Source organism: Wyeomyia smithii, chromosome 3 (assembly GCF_029784165.1).
Source record: "Wyeomyia smithii strain HCP4-BCI-WySm-NY-G18 chromosome 3, ASM2978416v1, whole genome shotgun sequence".
Taxonomy (NCBI): Eukaryota; Metazoa; Arthropoda; class Insecta; order Diptera; family Culicidae; genus Wyeomyia; species Wyeomyia smithii.
The window spans coordinates 82,638,112-82,660,177 of record NC_073696.1 but is presented as its reverse complement, the minus strand read 5'-3'; the positions used below and the strand labels follow the sequence as shown (position 1 = coordinate 82,660,177).

The window sequence follows — 22,066 nt, the reverse complement described above, 5'->3', positions numbered from 1 at the left end:
GTGTATGAAACATGACCGCACGGTTAATGCAGAATTACAACATCCTGTCTTATTTTCATTCTTATTTCATTCATGGAATAGATGTGGGAACACACTAGTATAGAGTTATTCGATTTGATGGCGTGAAGCGGTAAATTTCAGTAATAATTCTCTTTCAACTCTCTCCTTTTTTTAATTATTATTAACCTTGAAAAAAAAGCGTAGTTTAATTGGCTTGAAGTTTTTCGAAAACAATGTTGAAGTTTGCTGGAATACAACTGTAGGTAGAGTACCACTTAACCGCCAAAAAATAGAGCAACTTTACCGTTAATATGTACTAGAAGGGTGGTACCCAAAACATGACCACACCAAATAGTAGATGGAGTTTTGCGATTTGTTTTCCCTACAATCTGGAAGCGAAAGTTACAAAATGTTTATTGATAAAATTATTAGGTGTTAGGTATTAGGTTCCTACCCATGTTAGCGCTTCCACTTGGTAGGTATCCATATTAAAATAGCTTCCAATAGTAGCTTATAACGACAACCTAAATATTTAGACAATTGTTTCGGAATTCTTGAGTAATGTAACAGATTAAATATGCGGCACTTGAAGCTGGTGAAGGTAACAATAGGTAGAATTTTGTTTTTGAAAGGCCAGTCATGGTCCTCATGGATAATGGATAATGAATAATGTGGAATAATTCGGGTCTACAGTAACCAATATTCCATTACAATTTTTCAGAGAGTTCTCCACGTTTTGGTGGATCTGATTTTCCAAGTAAAGTAAAGTAGCTTTTTACGCGGGGGATACGTGCCGCGTAAAAATAAACCGCGTGAAAAAAAGGCGTAAATTTCGGAATCCGCGTAAAAAACCGCGTAAAAAACCGCGTAAAAAGCGACCATCAATAATGAAGAAAACTCGCCGAAAACTGACTGAGTCTTGAACATTCGAAAGTGGACAATTTATATGATGCTCTCGATGTTTTCGGTTTTTTAATGGACAGCCCTTTATAAGAATGTTGGCGTAAGACGTAATTCTACGTCAAAAGTCGTGCCAAACCTACTTTTTTGTCGTCTGCAAAATGCATCTGAATTTGAAGTGGATTTTTCATTTTGTTATTATTGGAATATAATGCCACAATGCAGAGGTGAATTAGTTTCAAACTTCAAAAAATATATTAACTTTTTGACTTTGACTCAGGAAGTAACTTACTCTGACTGTTTGTTCTATTTGGTTCAGTATATTTGTCTAACTAAAAGTTTATTACACTTTTTCAGTAGCTTTCACATTTCACCCATTAATTGAATCTATTTTTCTCTCTCCACAGCGGGTGAATCGAACTACGATCATGCGGTTGTGGCGAACTCAACCCTCACGGCGGCAACGCCGGCCGACCAACCTGCGCCCACCTTCCAGGGCACCGACTACACCCAGATGACGCTCACGTTGGCAGGCGCCCTAATGCGACTGAACACCTACTCGGCTGCCTTGCTGGTTCCGGAGGGAGCCGTATCCAAGCACCAAAAGCAGACCATAGTGCTGTCCATCGTGAAGGATGACAAATTTTCGATTCAGAGCCAAGGCTCGCGAATCACCTGTCTAAGTCCGGTTGTATTTTGTGGCCCTCCGGATATCAAAATTCTCAAACCGATCGTGCTAAAGGTGCCTCACTGTGCGGAGAATTTGTCCAACTGGCAGTTCTCGCTGTACTACTCGCCGGATAGTGCAACCCGGTGGAACGAGGTGGTTACCCTTGGGAAGGAGAACATCAACACGCCCGCCTTCGTTCAAATTGACAAGAAATATGCGTACGTTCTGACGGAAGCCTTCGGAAAATATGTGCTGGTAGGAGAATCAGCCAATGATATTCAGGAACGGGTGGCCTGCAAAAAGCTGCGAATGTTCATCTGCGGACCCTCGACGGTGCCTGAGTTTTCCGACGTCAGTATACGAATTTACATTGTGGAAGATAACCCGGGAGCTGAGGAGCGGTGTAGATACTGCGAACAGGAGATTGGGGGTGTCGTGCTGGGAAAAAGTTCGGTGCTTCACTTCTCCGATAATAGTCAAGATCTGTGTATAGACATAAGATGTGTTGGAGGGTGGAAATCGAAGCCGTTTGGTGATCGGCAGGTGATTCCTTTCTCGCACGTATGGAACAACAGCAATTCCACACTGCACTGCAGCTTTACTCTGAGTCGAACGGAGCACGACAAGTGTGACTTCAAGATTGACGTCCAAGCGATTCAGGAAAATAGTGGTTACAGCGTGGCTCCGTCTTGTCTAAGTATCTCATCGTTTACCCCTCTCTCGAAAGATGGCACCAACTGTCAGCACTCGTCTAGTTCCTTCGAAACGATGACCATCTGCAGCGTGGGGTCGAACTCTGCGAATGGAGAGCACAACGTGATAAACACCGACAAGTTCCGACTCACGAAGCTGGTGAAGAAGAAATTATGCAAATGCCTGGATCCACCTACGCAGAAGGGCAACGACTGGCGTATGCTGGCAGCCCATCTCAGTGTAGATCGTTATCTGGCGTATTTTGCTACCAAGCCCTCACCCACCGACCAGATCCTGGACCTGTGGGAGTGCCGAAACCGGGATTTGAATGCCCTCTGCAATCTGATTGAGATCTGCCGGAATATGGGCCGTCACGACGCCGTTAGCATACTGCAGGAGATTCAAGCGCCTTCCTGGTTGTAGATAAGCCGCGATCTGAACACGTGTAAACCCGGAATTTTGGTTATTCGTTCAAAACTAGTTGATTGTTTTCCGTTTTGAAATCTCGTTCATCGTCGTCTTTTGTGTTTCGCAATAAAACTAACAAAGCTCAATATGTAGATAATTGGTCAATCATACTGACAGCTTTTGCTGCAAAACAAAATCGCAACGTGGGTGATCGGCACGTGATCGACACTGCATAGCTAAAGAGCTGAATTGCGACCATCAAAGCCCGGTAGCCGAAGACTATTATTGATGCAAATATAAGCTTAGGATCCGATCACTAAAGCTAGCCGCTGCAAGATGCATTTTCACACACGCGCACGTATATAGGTCAAGTCAATCTTTATGAATATTTATAAATCATTATCTCTATCGGAGCCAGTTTCTATTTTCCCCTTTTCGCCACCGCCATGAACGGACAGACAGTTCATTCAATAGTGCAATGTAATAAAAGTTTTCTCCCAGCGGGTGTGCATGGTGCAACAAAGTCGGTCGCGAACATACTGCTCGCTGGCTGGGAAAGAATCTTCTAATATTTTGACCACTTCTGACCGACTGTGCATCGCGGTCGGTTGATGTTTGCCTTTTAGTGAGAGCAGTAGCCGCCAACGATTCCTGCTGCACCATTACCACATACCAGTTAACGAGAGCACTGCGCTAAAGGCTGGTAGTTAAGATCACAGAAGCATCGTCTGTTATTATTTAAATTATTATTTTGCTCAATGATTTTTACACTGCTGCAGGGGATGGTTGTGCAATGACGTTTAGCGGAACCCCAAACAGAGCTCGAGCATTGTTTCTATCGGAACCCGTTAGAGAGATTCAGTGCCAATTGAAATTTTTCCAGTCGGTAATTTCAATTGGCCATTTCAATCACGGCTTCGCAAATCGAATTTCATGCGCTTTATGAAAGGTCCACATACACAGAGATAGTTGCTGTTTGACGACCAACATCAGAGTACCTGGCGCGCACGGCTGGGTAAAACCTACAGCTTCCAATCGCAGCATGGCCGTTGGCATCTGGACCAAACCGGCAGCCAATTACAATAGCGGCTGCTATCACCGTAATTATTGGCCAAGCTTTGCGCCGGATAAAATATGATCGAAGTTAATTGAACGTTGATAGTTGGAATTGATTTTATACTGTAAAATTTATAATTCTTCAACTGACAGCTTTCTTTATCGTATGCTGAGTACATTGGGCAATTCAAACTAATATCTGACTCCCCGCGGAAGGCAGGTCATAACCGTTACTGCGCTGGTTCTGATTGAGCTGTTTAGGTCCTATTCTCACAATCGATTTTTATTGACAGCGTATGGAAAAGGTGAAGAAATTTACGATATCTTTTGTGCCCTTAGCAATTTATTTTAAATTTGTGCTGTCTACAAAAACGCAGTTATGCAAACTGAATCATACCGGAATGTTCAACTACAATGCACCTTCTTACGTGAACGTGAATGACGGATAAGCGATTTTTCGCTTAAGCTATTAACATCGCTAAAAATCGGATATTTTTAAAATTTTCAGGAAATAAATGGACGCATATGTTTTTGCAAAGTTGGTTTATTAAACCTCTTCTAGTACACAGTAAGAAAACTTTATGTCGAATCGCATATAAATATTTGTCTCCATCGCTTAAGATGGAAAATTCCATAATGTTCCACGCAAATTTAAATGATATTGCACATAATTTTCAAATAAAATCGTAGATTACAATAGAAGCAACTGAAATTTGAATGAGAAAATATTTTTGGTAACGTGCAATATTTTGAATTTTTTACTGTGTAGGCTAAATGCCCAAACCTTGGACCTAACGCTACCCAACAAATCCCGTGCAACATTTGCACTATCTTCATTTCACACTTTCTTCCGCTCTATTTTTAAATCCTGATCGTTTTCATAGACCTTCCTTGTTTTCCAGAGCTTGCCTTTTATAATCGCCATTTTTTATTCTATTAAGTGAAGTTCTAGCGAGTTTGGCGGATTTGCTCGGAACAAAAACAACATGGTTGGCTTCGTACTAGTCCATCACTGGTTTTGCGTAATAATATGATCCTGCCAAAATAGAGCGTCACCCGCGTTTGACCGGAGGCAGGCATTCCTCTTGATATATTTGGCCGTCGATGGTACCGGTCGTTAAGTACGGATTGCTGAATTTACCGCACCCACAGAGTGCAGGCCACACCTAGTGCTTCTCGGCAATTTAGTCGACCTTCTTCTTCCGGAACTTCTTCGGGAATCGCCAATGAAAACCTCAAGGCCGGGGATCTGCTCATGTTCACTTTATTGTACGTTTTGCCATCCATCATGATGAAATTCGACTGTACCAATCACTCGCGGTACAGCTTCTTGGCGCGGAATTTGGCCACCGTATTCTGTTTGCTGATTCGGTTAGGCGCTCTCCTTACCTCGAAAACATGAAGTCCGGTCCGCTTCATTGTCTGCTAGACGAACCAGACAAAAGAATTGACCTTCTTAGCAGCGGAGTCGAGAGGTTCGGATTGCACTTAAAGTAATCCCTCGCCTTCCTGGCTTTCATGGAGTAGAATGTCTTCGCCTTTTTTCCGTTGCCAGCTCATCGCTGGGTCGTCTGGGTCTCCTTGAACGATTTCACCACACGAGACACCCATGACCGCACCAATAATTTTATGTCGAAGCACTTCTTGCTTGGAATCCATCTCGACAAATTGTGACGTAATTTTGCACATCCTTCATTTGTCTGGGAAAACTCCTACAGGGCAGCCAAGAACCTCTAACAGACTTTTATCAGGACACTGGAAAAAAAAAAACTTATCGCGCTTATGCCGTCCCTTTAGCTATCAGTAGCGGTGGTGGTCGCCGATGGTGGTCGTCCGGGACTGCTTTCAGCTGCTTTGGCAACTCGAGATGTTCACCAGTCGCTGCAACGGTCCACGGTGGGGCGATATTTTCTCAGTTGCTCCTGCAGTAGACATCGACGAGGTTGTTTTTTTTTTTGCTCCTTGTCACTTAGCCGGGGTAGCGAACAGTAATGCAGCTTTATCTGTGTTTATATAGATTTTTTACGCATTTTTCATACAGATATCTGCGATTACAGATTTTCTGAAAATAATAAAGGGTTAATACAGATTTTTTTGGTTTTCCTGAAACTTCTTGATATAGTTGAAAAACAAAAATGAACTAAAATGCTGTTGAGCGTGTCGGAGGTTTTATTATGCTACGCATAAGCGTGTGCATGAGTAAATCACGGAATATATAGTAACGAGCTATACCTATCCAGTACATATGCAGATTTTTATATAGATTCTTTGAAGTTTTACCAAGGTGACAAGATTTGTTGAGCTTCAAAATACAGATGAATATGTGGCATCACTGATTGCGAACACTCGATTCCCGGGCCAGCGGAACAACCTTTACTGGACTTAGCAGTGGAACGACCTTCACTGCAAACCATACATAAACGGAACACAAACGGCAAAACTAACACAGTTAAAAACGCGCACAATAAACCAAAACTTAACGCGATGTGTGTCCCGCACCGAGATCGAAGCTAAAGTCAATATCCTGTGATGGCTGCCTCCGCTGACGACCAGAACAAACCCGCCGAGCCGTCAAAGTCGGCATTTAGCACACCACTTTTTCACAGCTAGAGAAAAATTCCGGCCTATCTAATCCTAAATATTAATTCACAAATTTGACATAAAAGCTACTATCTATCCAGCTTCCCACGAGCGGTAATGGCAGACAGTGCACGCAGCCCATTTTGACGTTTTCTGTAGGTCAAGGAATTTTCAATCGAAGTGGTGACCTTTTTTTTTGCTCGACAGTTTTTGATTTGCCGGTAACTTTATCAGTCTTCGGTCGGTTCTAACGTGCCATCTCGGGTTGGAAAACATGTGAAGACATTTTTTATTGGAACGTGAAGACATTTGGAAAAAAGACCTGGCATCCTTGCTTGCACGCCTCTTTCTGCTCGTTCCCTTCTGCTCACAGTTGATGCAAAATGCCTGCGTCACTACTTGGGTTTACCATGAAGTTTGTTGTTTACATTTGAAGCATTTACTAATACTTGAAAAATACACCCCTCCTCCTCACTTCCCTTTTATGTTTATAGAATTGAAAGCATCTACTAAAATCAAGAACAAAACTGCCCAAAAGTACACGAAGGCAGCATGTTCTGTCAAACTTAGTTGCGCAACGTCCTCTTGCAATGGTCCATGATCACAGCACTAAAAATATTCAAAAAAATAAATTGTTCAAACGCGCGGTTTTCGAAGGAGAACAAAAAATATTATAAAAGTTCTTATGGGCCACAATATTTTTTCTGTGCTATGCATATACAGGGTGTCCCTGAGATAGAGATACACTTTATGCATGCCATGAAATTGAAACAGATGAATATTTCTTCTCTGCTATTTTATTATCATGGTAAAGTAGTAAAATTAACAGTTGGATCAATTCAAATAAGATGCGTTTGCATTTGTTTACGGCTCGCAACCGCTTCTCAACTTTGATCGGTATCTCATCCCAGATTTTCACCAAATGATTCTCAAAAGAATCCAAAGTTTTACTTCACCCAGCTTTTCTAGCATGTACCCTCAAATGCGAACGAATACTTTAAACGCTGGCGCTGAATCCTGTTGAAAGCAGAAACTTTCTTTTCCAAATAATTTCTTGGCACAAGGCAGCAAGTGGTCTCTAATGACGTGTTGTATTTTTTTATTATTTTTACACCTCTGTTGATGAATAGCGTTCCTCTGTTGGATATTGCTCCCCAAAACATTACAGCAAAAGCATTCTGGAATCGTTCCACTTCTTTTTTACCGTTTAGAATATCATTCAACAAATCTTGATTTGTTCTCTAATTGAATTCATTGCAATTTTTCCCTGAAAAAAAGTGAAGCACTGGTTTTAACTCATACAAATAAACTGAAAACATGTGTCGCAATCAAAACAAACACAGACAACTAACAGGGCAGATGCGAAAAGAGGCACTCAAATGCGTGTATCACTTTCACGGTGATACCCTGTAAATGACAATATCGGTTTTAGCCTATGTGAGTCTTCACTTGATCCTATCGCAATTCGCAGCATTCATTCGCACGACTGTTAGGGTGAACTCTATCTTTTGACTCTAGACAATCAACTCTAGTTCTAAATAGGGGAACCGCTCCATTATTCATTTCAGCCTAATATTCATCTCATACACATGAAAACATAATTGAAATCAAGAAAATACACATAATTTATTCTTAGACCAATCTGCTAATCCATGGAATGGATTCATCTTAGTTCCTAGAACTTCTAGATTCCTCATAAAGTATAATCCTCAAAAACTCACTCAAAAGCTCTAAATTTGATATTATAGTCGGGCATCCGCACTCAAAAACTCATTTAATTCAATCACCTACCTCAGAAAACAAAATCCGCGCATTGTTCTATACGGCTACAACAGGACTCGTTCAGCAGCCAACCCAAGTTTTTTCATCACTAGCGGACCACTTTTTATTTTAATCACTAAACAAAATCACTCACTACAATCAGAATACTTAAGTCTTTGAAATGTTCACCACAAATTTCCAAAAACAAACTTGAATTAGCAGAAATATATGAGATGAATTTCTACAATTCCTAAATTTCTACTGTATGTATTTTCATCTGTTTTCACTACGTTAAAGAAAATCAAAAGTTGCCAAATCATTTTCTGTTAATACGAAAAAATCATACTGAAAATGTTAAATTATTCCGAAATAATTGACAGCACTGCAGTGGTTACCTAGGTTACCAATTTTGCACGTAAACATTTACAGCGGATATCTAGGTAATCTACTACGACGGGCTGCGGCTGCGTTCATTCATAATTAAAAGTGTGATGAATATGGGGGCGTCGTGATAATTGAGCAATGAAGTTTCGAGATGGATATGGAAGCGTGGTGAAAAATGGTTTGTTTTACAAAATTCAGCATAAATCAAGCTAATTTTACTAAATATACAATGCTGAACAATTTCATAAGAGCACGTAGGCATATTTAGTTTATTTGTTCAATGATTTCGTGAAAGTTTGGTGTTTAGGTTCATTAAGCAGACAGTGGTGTTTAATCCGTGCATTCTTCGTGAATATCGGCCTAATAAGATGAATAATGGAGCAGTTTCCCTATTTAAGGATTTTGTGTTTGTTTTGTGTTCGTCACAATTCTTATTTCACTTTGCGCATTCTGCTCTCAATTTGAAACTTTAAATTTGTTCTCAACGCCTTTTGAAGCATTTTTTTTATTGGGAGCGCCAGTTAATATGTTCACAGCGCTTTATTTTTTTTTTACTTTAGACTATTAGCGTTCTGTTATAATTCGATCGTATTTTCAAGCATTTTTATTTCTTAGAGTGACTCAATATTCTTTTCCGTTATTCAGTTTGATATAACTTTGCGAATCTACAAAAAAAACACCTATCTGTAAGGTTCTGTTAACCACAGTTTAAGCAGCGTCCCAATTTTTTCTGTTCCTGTTTGCATATATAAAAAAGAATTATCTTCTCTTAGCTATGTTTTGCTAGTTGGTTCAGTTAGTTTTACTGTGAAAAGAAATTGAACGACTCTATTTGTTATCAGACAAAACACTCCACTCTATACCAACTATAATAGTAAATCACGCGATTCTGATGAAAAAACACTAGCAAAGTTTAGTTTTGCCAGGGACTTGTAATAACTAAGTCAGTGTACGTTCAAGAAAAACAACGTCTGCACGGAATCGCATTTGTTCTAAGACTGAATTAATTACTTAGATCAAGCTCAATCCTTATCTGCTTGTTTGCTATGGGAAACGAGGTGTCTAGTATCAGCATTTTATTCCGGAGAAGGAATGTTGGGATAACATACTATTTCTAGCATGAAGGCCTGTGCACGTGTAATACGAAGCATTTACCAAAACTGGAAAAAACCTAATAATCGTTTCCAATATTTCGTGCTGTAAACTTTTGCCTTACTGAGCTAACTTTTTTTTCTTGGCCTTGTTTTTACTTAGCTGTTTCTAAATGATTGCTAAATTCTTGGATCACGATGCTCACCGCCAATGTTATCATGTCATAAGACACGACCGTTGATTTAACGTACTGTTACGACAGCCTATCTTATGTCAATGTATTTTTTTTACGATAAGTTTGGAAATACTACACTGGAGGTAATCAATTTAATGGTGGGAAGCAGTAAATTTCAGTGATAATTCTCTACAAGCAAGCAAACAAGACATAATGATCATACACACACGCTACTTGCGAATGGCTGAGAAGAAGCGCGACGCGACCGATTCGGAAAAAATTACTAACATGTTCGGACATGTTCAGCAATGCTAGGCAGTGATGTGGTCCGCCGGTTGGTCCGTGTAGAACGCTGCGATCAAATGAGTCGCCTGCTCAGCCTTGCTGCGCATAAATCAGCTGCTGCTCTAGCGGTTCAACAAGGCTCTGCATTTTTCAATAGTATAATAGTTAGCAACACAGAATCACAATTTTCCGCATTTTGATGAAGGTATATAGGTACCAGTTGTGGTATGAACCAGTTATGACTTATGGAGTTTAAATGGAATTTTTCCGTAACTGGTACCATTGCGTTTATGCGATATAGTCATAACTGGTGAACTTGCCATAACTGGCTCAGCTCCCCTTGCTAAATTTTCAATCGATTACTGTAAGAATGAAGAACTCCGTCGAAAATTTGTTGAGTTTCGAGCATTCGAAAGTGGACAATTTTCGTAACGCTCTCGATGTTTTCGGTTCTTCAATTTTTACCTCCATATACGTTGCCATTAAACGTAATTCTACGTCAAAATGTTGCTGATCCCAGCTAGTTCAGTTTTTCGATGATTGACCACTTATTTTGTAACACCATCATAATTAATGAGAGCGAGACATAAACATAGGAAAAAACTAAGTTGATTAAAAAAAATCATTCAAAGATTCTACTTCATTTTAATCTCTATGTGTAACTGCCAACTTTCCGCATTACTAAAAGAAATAATAAATGTTATGAAAAATTGCAATCGCTATCACCGAAATAAAAACGACAAAAAAAACAACAAACTGAGCGAAAATTAGAACCAAGACTGAATTTGTAAATAAAGAAAAAAATAAAAAAGAGTTCACAACTTAAACTCAAACCAGCAAGAAAGCGTGAAACTGTTTCGGAATGGATGTTATACCAAATAAAAAATGCTATGTAAATAGATTAAACGGAAAAAGCACTACGTAAATAGGCTATAACAATACTATCGCAACACATGCTACTGCTACTACTATTGCTACTTCTACTACTAGTACTACCCCACTACTCATGATTCTAAGAAAGTTAAGCTGCAAATTTTATTCTACCTTATCCAGCTGTGGAGTTGTACTCGATTACACTGTAATTCTATTGTTTGTTTTTGTAAAAAAAAGTTACTCGATTAAATTAAATGTTTTCTGACAAAAGGAAAAAACACGGTGATACTGTATACATTTTTACCTTTTTATTTGACCAAATCGGAAAAGCGTTACGAATGAATTTAAAAATTATTTCAAAAATAATTATCGAACTTACGAAAAATGCCTTCTACTTCAATGTTAGATTAAATTGTTTGTCCATGAAATTAGTAAGCATACTTAAAAGTTTATCTTGTGACCCTCAGTCCTACAATTTCAAATTGAAATTAATCGTACTATGGTTATAATTTTTAAGACAACTTCAACCGTTTGTGAGTGAAATACACACTGTTTAGTAAAGTATCATTTTGCTAGGGTCTAAGTTAACTAATGTAACTTTTCTTCGATATAATAACTATTAGTACAACTACTGACAACTGACAAGTGAGTAACGAAAGCATCCGTTGGATAAACAACTTCCTACTGCCGGCTTCATTAACAGCCAGTGCCAATAGAAAACACAAAACAGCACGATAAAATCGCCTAAACATACCGGAATTTACGTTGCAAGTTTCGAAAAACAGCAACTTCCATTAATTATCACCGAAGAATGCCCTGTCAGCGTTGGGCACGGAATAAAATATTCGAAATCAACGAACAATTAGTCATCCATTTGCGGATGCTGCAAATTATGGTCATATATATGCTTTTTATCGATACAACATAGACCACCCCAATGTACCGACGTTGCCGGAAGTTGCGGCAAAAAAACGAAAAAAACAACACACATACAAGCATAAATTGGCCCGTGCGGCGTGCTTGAAGCAAAAACGGAAGCGAAAATGTTGTCGAGGCAAACTGTGAAATTTATGCCGCGCTCTACTGTAAATATAGAATCAATTTGCGCGCGAATTTCGAATGTGTTTTATTGACGTATCGTTTTGCCGAGCGGTGTCATCGGAAGGCCCCAAGCACATCCTAATTATCCTTCTGTTTGAACAAACATTCCCCTCTCGAGCCGTTATCTATCCGACTATCTAAACTTCAAATTGAAATCCAGCAAAATAAAAAATAAAACAATTATCATCACAAATTCAGGAAACATTCTGCCTGATTGAACTATGCTAATTAAAGGACAAAAACGAAACCACACACCATTTGCTGACTAATGGCAAACTCAGTATACAAAAACTACCGGATAAAGCTTATAGCTACATGTAATTGATAGAAAATATAAAAAAAAAACTTTGTTAAACGAGCCAACAATATAATACATTAGTTTTGTGCTGTAATCAGATAATGTTTCAACCAATAGCAAACCAAGCCAACTCAGTGATGTGCATTTAGCGAATGTTGTATTCACGCTTGATTACCAGATAGGTTCCACATATATAAACAAACGTAAGGCTAGCGAGTTAGAAAGGCAATCCGCTGCTAGGTGTAATCGAAACTGTCTAACAATACTAAGTAAAACCACTGCGGAAAAAATAAGTTGTGTATTTAGTGAAAACGAGAAATGTAGATATTTTACATGTGTAATAAATTTATGTATAGAATCTAAGGTTACGAAATTTATATAGTATACACCTATGGAAATATATATTTGTTATAAAATATAACCTGAATTATACAAAGAATCATACGTTGAAAGCATTACTTTTACGATCACCATCCTTCTTTCATTTTGAAGACTACAAACTAATCCGAAACTACAGCGAGAGTCAGCTAAACCGCACAACAGGAGTTTTTTGTCGTACTGAAGCCCTTTGTATCCTTTCCTAAAAGTATTTTGAATTTGATTAATTTTAGTCTAGCATATTTCCCGCGATTAATCTAAATCAGCTGGAATTGCAAAAGGAATCGTTCAAATGATACTTGGGACTAGCGAATCACTGTCTGTATGCAACTCCAGGTACTTTGACGTTTTTATATCTTTCTCCATATCACTCTATCTTGAGCTAGTCTTCTCCAATCGCCCCTAACGCCTGCCGGTTGAGCTTCTTAATCCTCACCACACATCCAACAAATTTACCATAAAGTCATCGACCCTTATCAGGCTTTCTGCTGAATATTATCTTTTCTGGTCGATCCTTTGACATTCGTGTTGCTGGCCTGCCCACTGTAGCCTGCCGTTTTTTATTATGTTATTCCCATATTCATATGCTTGCTAGTTGATACATATCGTGGTTCATGTGCTTGCGACACACCCTATTCTCCAATTTATCATACCCTCGAAGACTTTAAGTGCTCGCCAGCCCGACAACACTCATGGCCGTAGAATACAACCGGGAGGAACAGCGTCCTGTAGAACGAAAATTTCATGCGGGCATTCTGAAAACTTTCTTCAAATTTCGCGTTACGTAATATACAAATGGTCCTTAACATCGTTGTCACACGTCACGAGAGTACCAAGGTACACAAATTCGTCGACTACTTCATAGTTATGTCCATCTATCACAATCTCAGTACTGAGACTCGACGTACTTCCACGCTCTATGCCAACATGTACTTTGTTTTGGTAGAATCGACGATAGGTCTTCCACTACCCTGCGGGTAATACCGACGACATCAAGCCAAGGAGCATATGTGACTTCGAGATAATTGTACCGCTTCTTCGCACACCAGCTCTCCGTACTGAACCACCAAGGTATGTAACGTTAAACAACAGATTCCATCACCTTGTTTCAGACCGTCCAACGTCACCAAGGGGTCCGGAATTACGCCAGCCTTCCTGACGCATAATGAAAAAGACACGAATCAGCTAAATCAGTTTTGTTGCCAGATTTCGTTTCGCCCAACTGAATCGTATGCCGCCTTGAAGTGTATTAACAAATTATAAGCCTGCAAGTTACTTCTCTGAATTTATCGAGCTGGATTTGTGCGTCAAGCAAAGAAAACCGCTCATGTTCGGCTTGTAGGCCGTTCTTTTCTGCTGTTGTATGGTTTTTTAGCTCTTTACATGTTTCTATGACCTCCTTCAAAGTTGGCAGATCCGCTATCCCAAATTTCTTTTCTTTTTTTGTTGACGGCTTTTCGTCATTCAACATCACCTCGAAACGTTGTTTCCAATGCATATGGCTTATCAGGTTCCCTGTTGTTGTACTTGACGTAAATGACGACGGCTGGACTTTGTCATATATTTTAAACTACGCCATAGATCGACACGTGAAGGCTATCTCTATCCAACAGCGAAGCCCTGTCCTTTTATTTATTTCAACTAGAAGGAAAATTTGCTGCCAAACACCTCAGAGACCAACCTCAGGTAGTGTGGGGTTTGATCCACTAAAAACCTCAAGTCTCTAGCCCATAGTACTCCCCGGAACGACCGCTAGGTATTGCTTCAGGGAGCGGCTTCTATGTTTTGTGCAACCTCCTGGCTCTACCAGGTTTCCTAGTTAATCAGTTAACTAACCTACAAACTGGAAGGTAGCTAACACTGGCGTATCGGTGGTCAACCTGTCAACTGCTTTGCAACTCTAAGACTATTTGAGAGGCGGCTGCACAAACCGCCCTCCAGATGTTCGAATCTTCACATATCCTTCGAACTAAGTTGTCCGAAATAGTGTCTGGCACACTCGCTACCATCATATCGCTCCGCGCACGCGCAAAACGAGGACATCACAGAAGACATGCTCAGCAGTCTCTTTCGCATCCACGCACTCGAGGTACATGCGGGATCCCACGTGCCCGAACCTGTGTAGATACTGCCTGACAGGATCTGTGTGAGGTGGAAGTGGAAGTTAACTTCTCCATGGCGCCTCCCAACTCATCCGGGTCCGGTGTCCATGCATAAGTTCATACACATTGTGGATTCATTCTTGAAATTTGTGTCGAAACAACGAAAATGTTGCAATTGGCTCCGCCTCCTGCGTTTTTTTTTGTCATTGTATAAGAAACTGAGATGTAGCTGCAACTTAGTTTCTCATAAGAATTTGCTGCTGTGATGCACAAAGCTCATAATCGAAACAAATTTTGCTGCGTGGGACCGTAATTAAATATTAGCATCTGCAGATGTCTGAAAAATCACATCCGTAACATCCCTGTTGCCTTCTTGCAGGCATAATTGACGTGACTCTTAAATCACCGGGCCCACGATGGAACCTTGCGGAACCCCTGCGGGGATTGGGATGCACTTTCGACCCTCCGTGTAGTATACAAGTACTCGAATGTAGAATTATTTTTTTTAAAATCCTGTACAGAACCGAAGCCGCGCGGCGCTCACTACTCTGTTCGTCTGTTCGCGCACGCTGCACCCTCCGTCTTGCACGGAGGCACGCACTGCGGAGGTACGCTATCGCGCCAGTTCACCAGTAAACCGGTGGCTTCTCATTCCTTGGTAGGCGAGTTCTAGTATCCTCTGGTTCGTAAAGCGACTTCCCTACTCGACAGCCCTAGCGTTGAAGTCAGCCGCCAACACCAACGGCGTTAGTCCCGTCAGCTCCATTGATAACAGGTCGACCATGATCCTTTCGAGGGTGATCCTTTCGATAAACAACGCGGCGGAGTATACCAACTACAATAGAATACTCCGTCCAACTTGGGAACCGCGTAGCAGTAGTTCAGGTTCAGTTGCGTCACCCTTTTGCCCGTGGTTTCGCAGCGGGCTTGCCAGCTGGGCAACTGGGGCCTCCCATAAAGTGCTTGGCGTCCCATTTTTCGGAACATACCATGCACTTGGGAGACCCCTGCATAACTGACTCCTGTCGGGTCCCTTGCAGGTCCAGGACTTACGTTCTTTCACAAAGCACCTGAAGCAAACGTCCGGTTGCTGGATTATACCCAGAGGGCAGACTGACCAGCCGAGCTTGCCTTCCTTTAGTGCCAGGTTCGCATCTGCTGACGCCTGTCGGAAGGCGACTACCTGAGGGCTTTTGCAACATTGCACCCCTCGGTGATTTCATCTAGATTTTTAAGCTGGAAGGTCACCTCCGAGGTGAATGCCCGGCTACCGCCTTGTAGGAAGCGCTCTTGTTCTTTGCATCCTTTCGGAGCTCAAGAATCTTCTCGCCAGTGCAAGATCGTTGGATGGTCTTCGTTTGGGCTGCGTTTCGCTCCTCATTTTCTTCAAGACTCCAAAGTACTTAGACCCGTCAGTCTTGAGTATAAGGGCGTACCTCTTGCTTTTCGGTTTTTTGACCTTACGCGGACGTTTCGTGGCTTCTCCTATACCGAGCCTCCTTCCTTCTGCCAAATATCGCCAATTAAAATTCCCTGGAGGAGTTTTGTCGTGCGTCCTTCTGGCCAGTTTCATTGATGTATTGTATTGTTCCGGCCTTTGAGCCTGTTGGTAGGCTAGCTTGCGAGGCAACTTCACGAACCGCTTCTTCTGGTTGTCGGAGACCGTTTCCGCCGGGGACTGCCTCGTTTGCTTACCAACCTGCTCCGTAGAGCGAATCGCGGCGAATAAGGGCATCGGCTGGGGGCAAGACACTGTTGATATATTGCGAAATATAAGCAATATTCAATATTAAAAAGTATTTACCGTTCCATTTTCGAGCACCCCTCTATCTATATCATAGCTCATTGGCGTTACATTATCGTTGTAGGATATCAATTGACAGATAAACGATAAATATCAAAATATATCAACCAATATAGTGTAATATTATTGAAATATTTTGCATGAAAATAAAGGTGTCCCCAGGGGCATCGGTCTGAACCTGCTTAGTTTCAGTTGCTATCCTAGTTCTCACCTCTTTAACGAAAGCTTCAATTCGAACCACAGGCAGGGTTGCCACATTTAAATCTGTGTTTTCCCTTGAAAAAATCTGAACATCTGTATCTGGAACAAAAAAAAATCTGTAAAAAAAATCTGTGTTGTTTAAACACAAAAAACTTTGTATTATTTGAGTTTTTATGGTACATAAACGAAATTTTTAGCTTAAAACGTATGAGGAGTTAAAAATATGTTCAATTTGCTCAATATTTAATGAAATAAAATTTGGATTGTTTTTAAAAATTAATGTCAATTTCGAAAAATCTGTAAATCTGTACTTTTCGACGAAAATCTGTATATCTGTATATACAGATTATGTACCGTTACTTCGGCCAAAAATCTGTAAAATACAGATTAATCTGTTCATGTGGCATCCCTGACCACAGGTTCGACATATTCCTTTTGAGCTCCGACGATGGTGGTCCAAAGCAGGAGAATGCTCTGCTCCAGATCTCTGGCAATATTGCTCCTATTCCTCGCGAACTCGATGATCGCATCGAGCTGTTCATAACGCGTTGCCACCCTGGACCACTTGTCCCTGCTCTTTTCGATGGCCGTTATATCCGGTGTGGAAACTGGCGTGTTAGCGTTTCCACCACCGGGTTTTGCTGCATCCGTTTCGGCCTTTTTCTGCGGAGACCGCTGAATGCCACCTCGCGCGAAGGGATTTAGTCCTTCCGCACTATCGCTCTTCGCATAACTATCCTATATGAAATTTGGATGTTTTCTTGTTTCTGCGAGAATGGGTCCATTTTGGCATGCTCTTCAAGAATGGCCATTAAAAAGTAAGGTTTGATTCCCACAACCTCGATTTGAATGGCTATTCTTGAAGAGCATCACTTGTTTTTAGTCGTCGAATTCATTTCTAGTTCAATGGGTCCCCTTACAGCCGCTATCCTTGTCCATAATGGAGTAGTTGCCTATGTTGTCCCGAAGCAGTGGCTAGGGTAGGCCACCCGTAGCGCCTTATGAGCAATTATGTCGCCCTTGAGCGGCGTAAGTCAGGAAAAGGAATCTGGTCCTTAGACCAATTCCACCATCTGATCCTTCTCCTGCCTGATTCCCACCAGGCAATGAACGCGGAACGTACTGGGAGGCCCGCCAGGTTTCACGGGACGGTGACCCTTGCACCAGATACCCCATCGCCGTTTCAAGCCGCTGTCACACGACTTTACTAGGGGAGCTCGATGTAGGTGCCAGTTCAGAGACGTGGTACCATGGCAAAGTCCGACTCAAATCCGCTTTCTACTCTAACAGTTGCCATAATTGAGACCTTACTGGCATCGGCCCCAATGGGCGGTTTAGCGCATTTTAGATGGTGGGATCGGCACTACTTGCTACGTCGAAAATGCTTCCGGGTACTTGTGGACTTCGCAAGGAGTCTACTGCCCAGTGCCCGACCCTTACCACCCCTAGGCGATCTTCCACTACTGATTCGGGACTGCTGGGTACTGTCAGTGTTCATGCATATATTGCATACAGTCTCTGCTAAGCCTGCCCCAGCACAATGTACAATATGGTCAGTTGCAGTTCGACCCAATACGTCTTATGTCGGCCAGCCTCAATACGGTTGCAGACTCGTTTGATTCCAACGTTACTGGAACAGCTTTTAAAAACAGGTACCTAGTATTAAGTTATTCATTAAGGAAATACCTTGTCAGATGAATTTTTTAATAAACTTTGTAAAAAATACAAATCAAAGCTGAAGGACTTAGTGAATAAATAACCTAAAACAGATGGTATGTCATCCGGTCCAACGGAGATGGAGCATCGCGGCGGTTGATGTGACCCCGATATCGTCGTCTATACGTTCTGTTGCATTGGCAGTTCCCTCCGTCGTTCACCGTTTCTGTCCTTACGTGTGAAGGACGAACCCAAACGACAATGAAGTTAGTCAGATTTTGAATCAGAATCAGCTTCACAAACAATTAAGGACTTCTACATAACTGTTAGTTATATAAGTATAAACGTTGAACGAAAAAGATTTTGGTCATTCTTCAAGACGTATTGTCCTTTCACAAAAAAAAATTAGAATGCAGGGTATTTTTAAGAAAAAGAAGAAGCAACACCCGCAACTGACAGACATCTCAAACACTGGTAAAAAAGTGCTGAAAGGAATAGCACGTTCAACTGGGGATAGTTAAATGTTCGTAATTGAAATACAAAAATATCCGAATAAGTTTTATTCTCTACACCTCATTAGTTAATTTGAGTCTTTTTCATTAAGCAGACAGTATATGAAGTAGAAAGAACGAAAATTAAGCGAACTGGAAATATGATATATTTCCAGTTCGCTTAATTTTCGTTCTCTCTACTTCATATACTGTCTGCTTAATGAACTTGCGTGTTAACGGGAAAAAGCCGTTGCTAAAAATAGAAATTCAGTTCGAAAAATAGAGTCTTTTTATTTGTTTCTTAGATTTTTGTTTGTCTTGATCGAGCAAAGAATATCTTATTCATCATCAAAGGCATGTACGATTTATTGCCATCAGCGATGGGCACCATTTCGCCTGCTTTTAGATCGGTTAGTGAATATGATACGACAACATCGGGTACGGGTTTGTTAAAGTTCGCATGCTTTTGGCGATTTGATGTATTTATCACAACAATGCCATGATATATAAAATAAAAGTCGTGGGACAAATATGTCTATAAAGCTCAATTTTGAAGATGCAGGAGACAGATATAGAAACGATGCGCTGTACACTTTTGCGTTACTGGAAAACATCTATGTTAACTCAGGAAACAAATTTTCAAAAAAAAAGACTTTCTGAAGCATAGAAATTCTCAAGCTGGAACCAACAGAAGTTATGGGGAAACTAGGCCTTCGAATTTCGTTTAGCGGTAGGGCTCAGAAGCTTCGGTTTTTCGAAAAATGTCCGCAATGGTAAAAATAAATTAAAGCTGAGAGAGTTTCCCAGCTGAAAAATATATAAATATTTTTTTTTACCACAAAAGGTCAAAATAATGGTCGCAGTGGTCCAAATCTTACAAAAAAAAAAAACAAAACACTAGATTTTAAAGTTTATTGCATCTCTAAGGTATTTGGCATCACAATTTTTTTTTATCGAACATTTTTTACTTTTGTTATACTAAACAGAGGTTATAAAATCGGTCGAAAAACGCAAAATAGATGCTTATATGGAGGGCCGAATCGTATATACCATTCGACTCAGCTCGACGAACTGAGCAATGTCTGTTCGTGTGTATGTGTGTGTGTGTATGTATGTTGTCTGTATGTATGTGCCGCAAAATACTAACGCACCTTTCTTATAAAACGCAATATCCGATTTTGATGATTTTATATGCAAATGAAAGCTACTGTGCTCCCCCAGAATGCTACCGAGTGGATTTTTGATTAGTGGCTTAGTTCTCGAAATATTGATCAAAGAGTATTTCCTACATAAGATATTTAACTTTTAAGGCAAAATGAATGGTATGGAGAGCCCTGTGTAATACACCAATCGACTCAGATCGACGAACTGAACAATTTCTGTATGTATGTGAATGTGTGCCTGTATGTATGTATGTGTAAATATGTTGTTTATATGTATAGTATATTAAAATCGAAACAAAAAAATTACAAGATAAGCGCTCATTTTACAGAACGCATATTCCGATTTCAATGTTCGCATGCTCAAATGAACGCACTAGAGCTCTTTAAAAATGATACTAAGTGTAGCTTGAACTGTAAAAATTTGACTGAAGTATATTTTAGACATGGGATATTTTACTTTTTGGATAATTCATCTCTCTCTCCCTGCTCTCTCTTCTTCTCTATCCCTCAATGTCTTTTTTTTCGTATCACTATTTATTTCTCAAAAGAAAACAACAATCTTCGACAACTTTGCATAATTTTTACACTCTTCGTAGTGCATCTTTATTGGTGTAAAAAAATTACCCTTTAGCTTTTTCTTAAAAATTTGAATTAGATTTTGGAGATATTTTGAAAAGCTTTACCAAAAATGTACAGACCTATTTACGTATGAATATGTTAGTGCCACCCGTTTGCAATGTTACATTTTGAACAGCTGGAAAACTTCTTAGTTGAACACTTATTCTAAGTTTTAAATTCAGTTCTGAATATACTTTTTACTCGTGACCAGGAATCTACAATTGATGGTGAACGTAATTGGCAAAATAAGGAAAAAGTTTTGAGAAATTGTGAACATCGAGATGCGATGATTTACAATTTGGATGAAACTGAAGCAACTTTACATGGCTATACACGTTTACTAGTGTGCGCAAGTGAAAAGTTACTTACCTCTATGATATGATACACTATTCTCATGTAAGGTATAAATATTGCTTTCTAATTTAGGACTAAGTGCAAACAGAGTATCCATGTTATTCCGCTTCTCGTTATCGCAGCAAGTTTTATGAAGTCTTCATTTTGAATTTTATCATACAACCTAGACCTTCAAAAAGAATAATGTTCTCGACTACACTCTGAAAATCCAAAATTCACAAATGTCGTACAGAACCTTCAATTTCAGATAATGCATTTGAGATAGAACTAAATTGACAACTTTCATGAATAGTTTTTTTTTCTGTACAATTCTGAACTATAATTTTTCGAAAACAGGTTTTTAGAAATTTGCTTCAATTCGTTAAAAATATAAGATGCTGATTCATAAATCTAAATATAAATATATAATATAATAAAGGTCCTGCAATTTCTAAAAATAAAGTGAAAGTGATATTCAAACCTTGTTTATGGAGATTTAAAAAAACTGCATTAAACTAACATACATATTTGCTGTTCTAGTATTAAATCAGTATCATTGTTACCTATTACTGTTTCCTCACGTTCGATTATTTCAAGAAAAAATTTGAGTTGCTTCTAGATAGCATTTGAAAATTGGTTTGTGATCGAAAAAATAACACTCATATACTCCAGTGACCAAGCATGGAAAAGTTCACTCACTAGCAATATTTCATGCAAATGTGTTCTTTGATTTATCAGTTGTCGTTCAACTATTTCCACTCGCGTACAAGTTTTCCATAGAAACGCTGCTGATTGTTTTTCGCTTCTAAGAGTTCCGAATACCATAGAAGGAGACTGAATGATTCAAACACGATAGTATTCATTGTATCCAAGTTCACTTGCATTCAACATTATTGCGAGAAGCTTTGAGATATTATCGCCAGTGATACAAAATTATGAATCCAAATGAACGTTAGATTACGTTCAATTGTTTGCTTGCCGGAGCAAATAGGTATCATCAATGCTTACGGAAATTGAAGCATGGGGCATTAGCATTTGATACTT

The 22,066-nt window shown here is 39.9% G+C and overlaps 1 protein-coding gene across 1 annotated transcript in view; it reads left to right on the top strand.

Annotated features, from left to right (window-relative positions):
• Positions 1-12,715, top strand: part of LOC129731930 (netrin receptor unc-5-like) — a 573,886-nt gene extending 561,171 nt beyond the window's left edge. Inside the window, exon 13 of the mRNA XM_055692323.1 lies at positions 1,308-12,715. Coding sequence (XP_055548298.1) covers positions 1,308-2,686 — 1,379 coding nt within the window. The 3' untranslated portion in view covers positions 2,687-12,715. The remainder of the gene's footprint in view (positions 1-1,307) is intronic.
• The last annotated feature ends 9,351 nt before the right edge of the window (positions 12,716-22,066 follow it).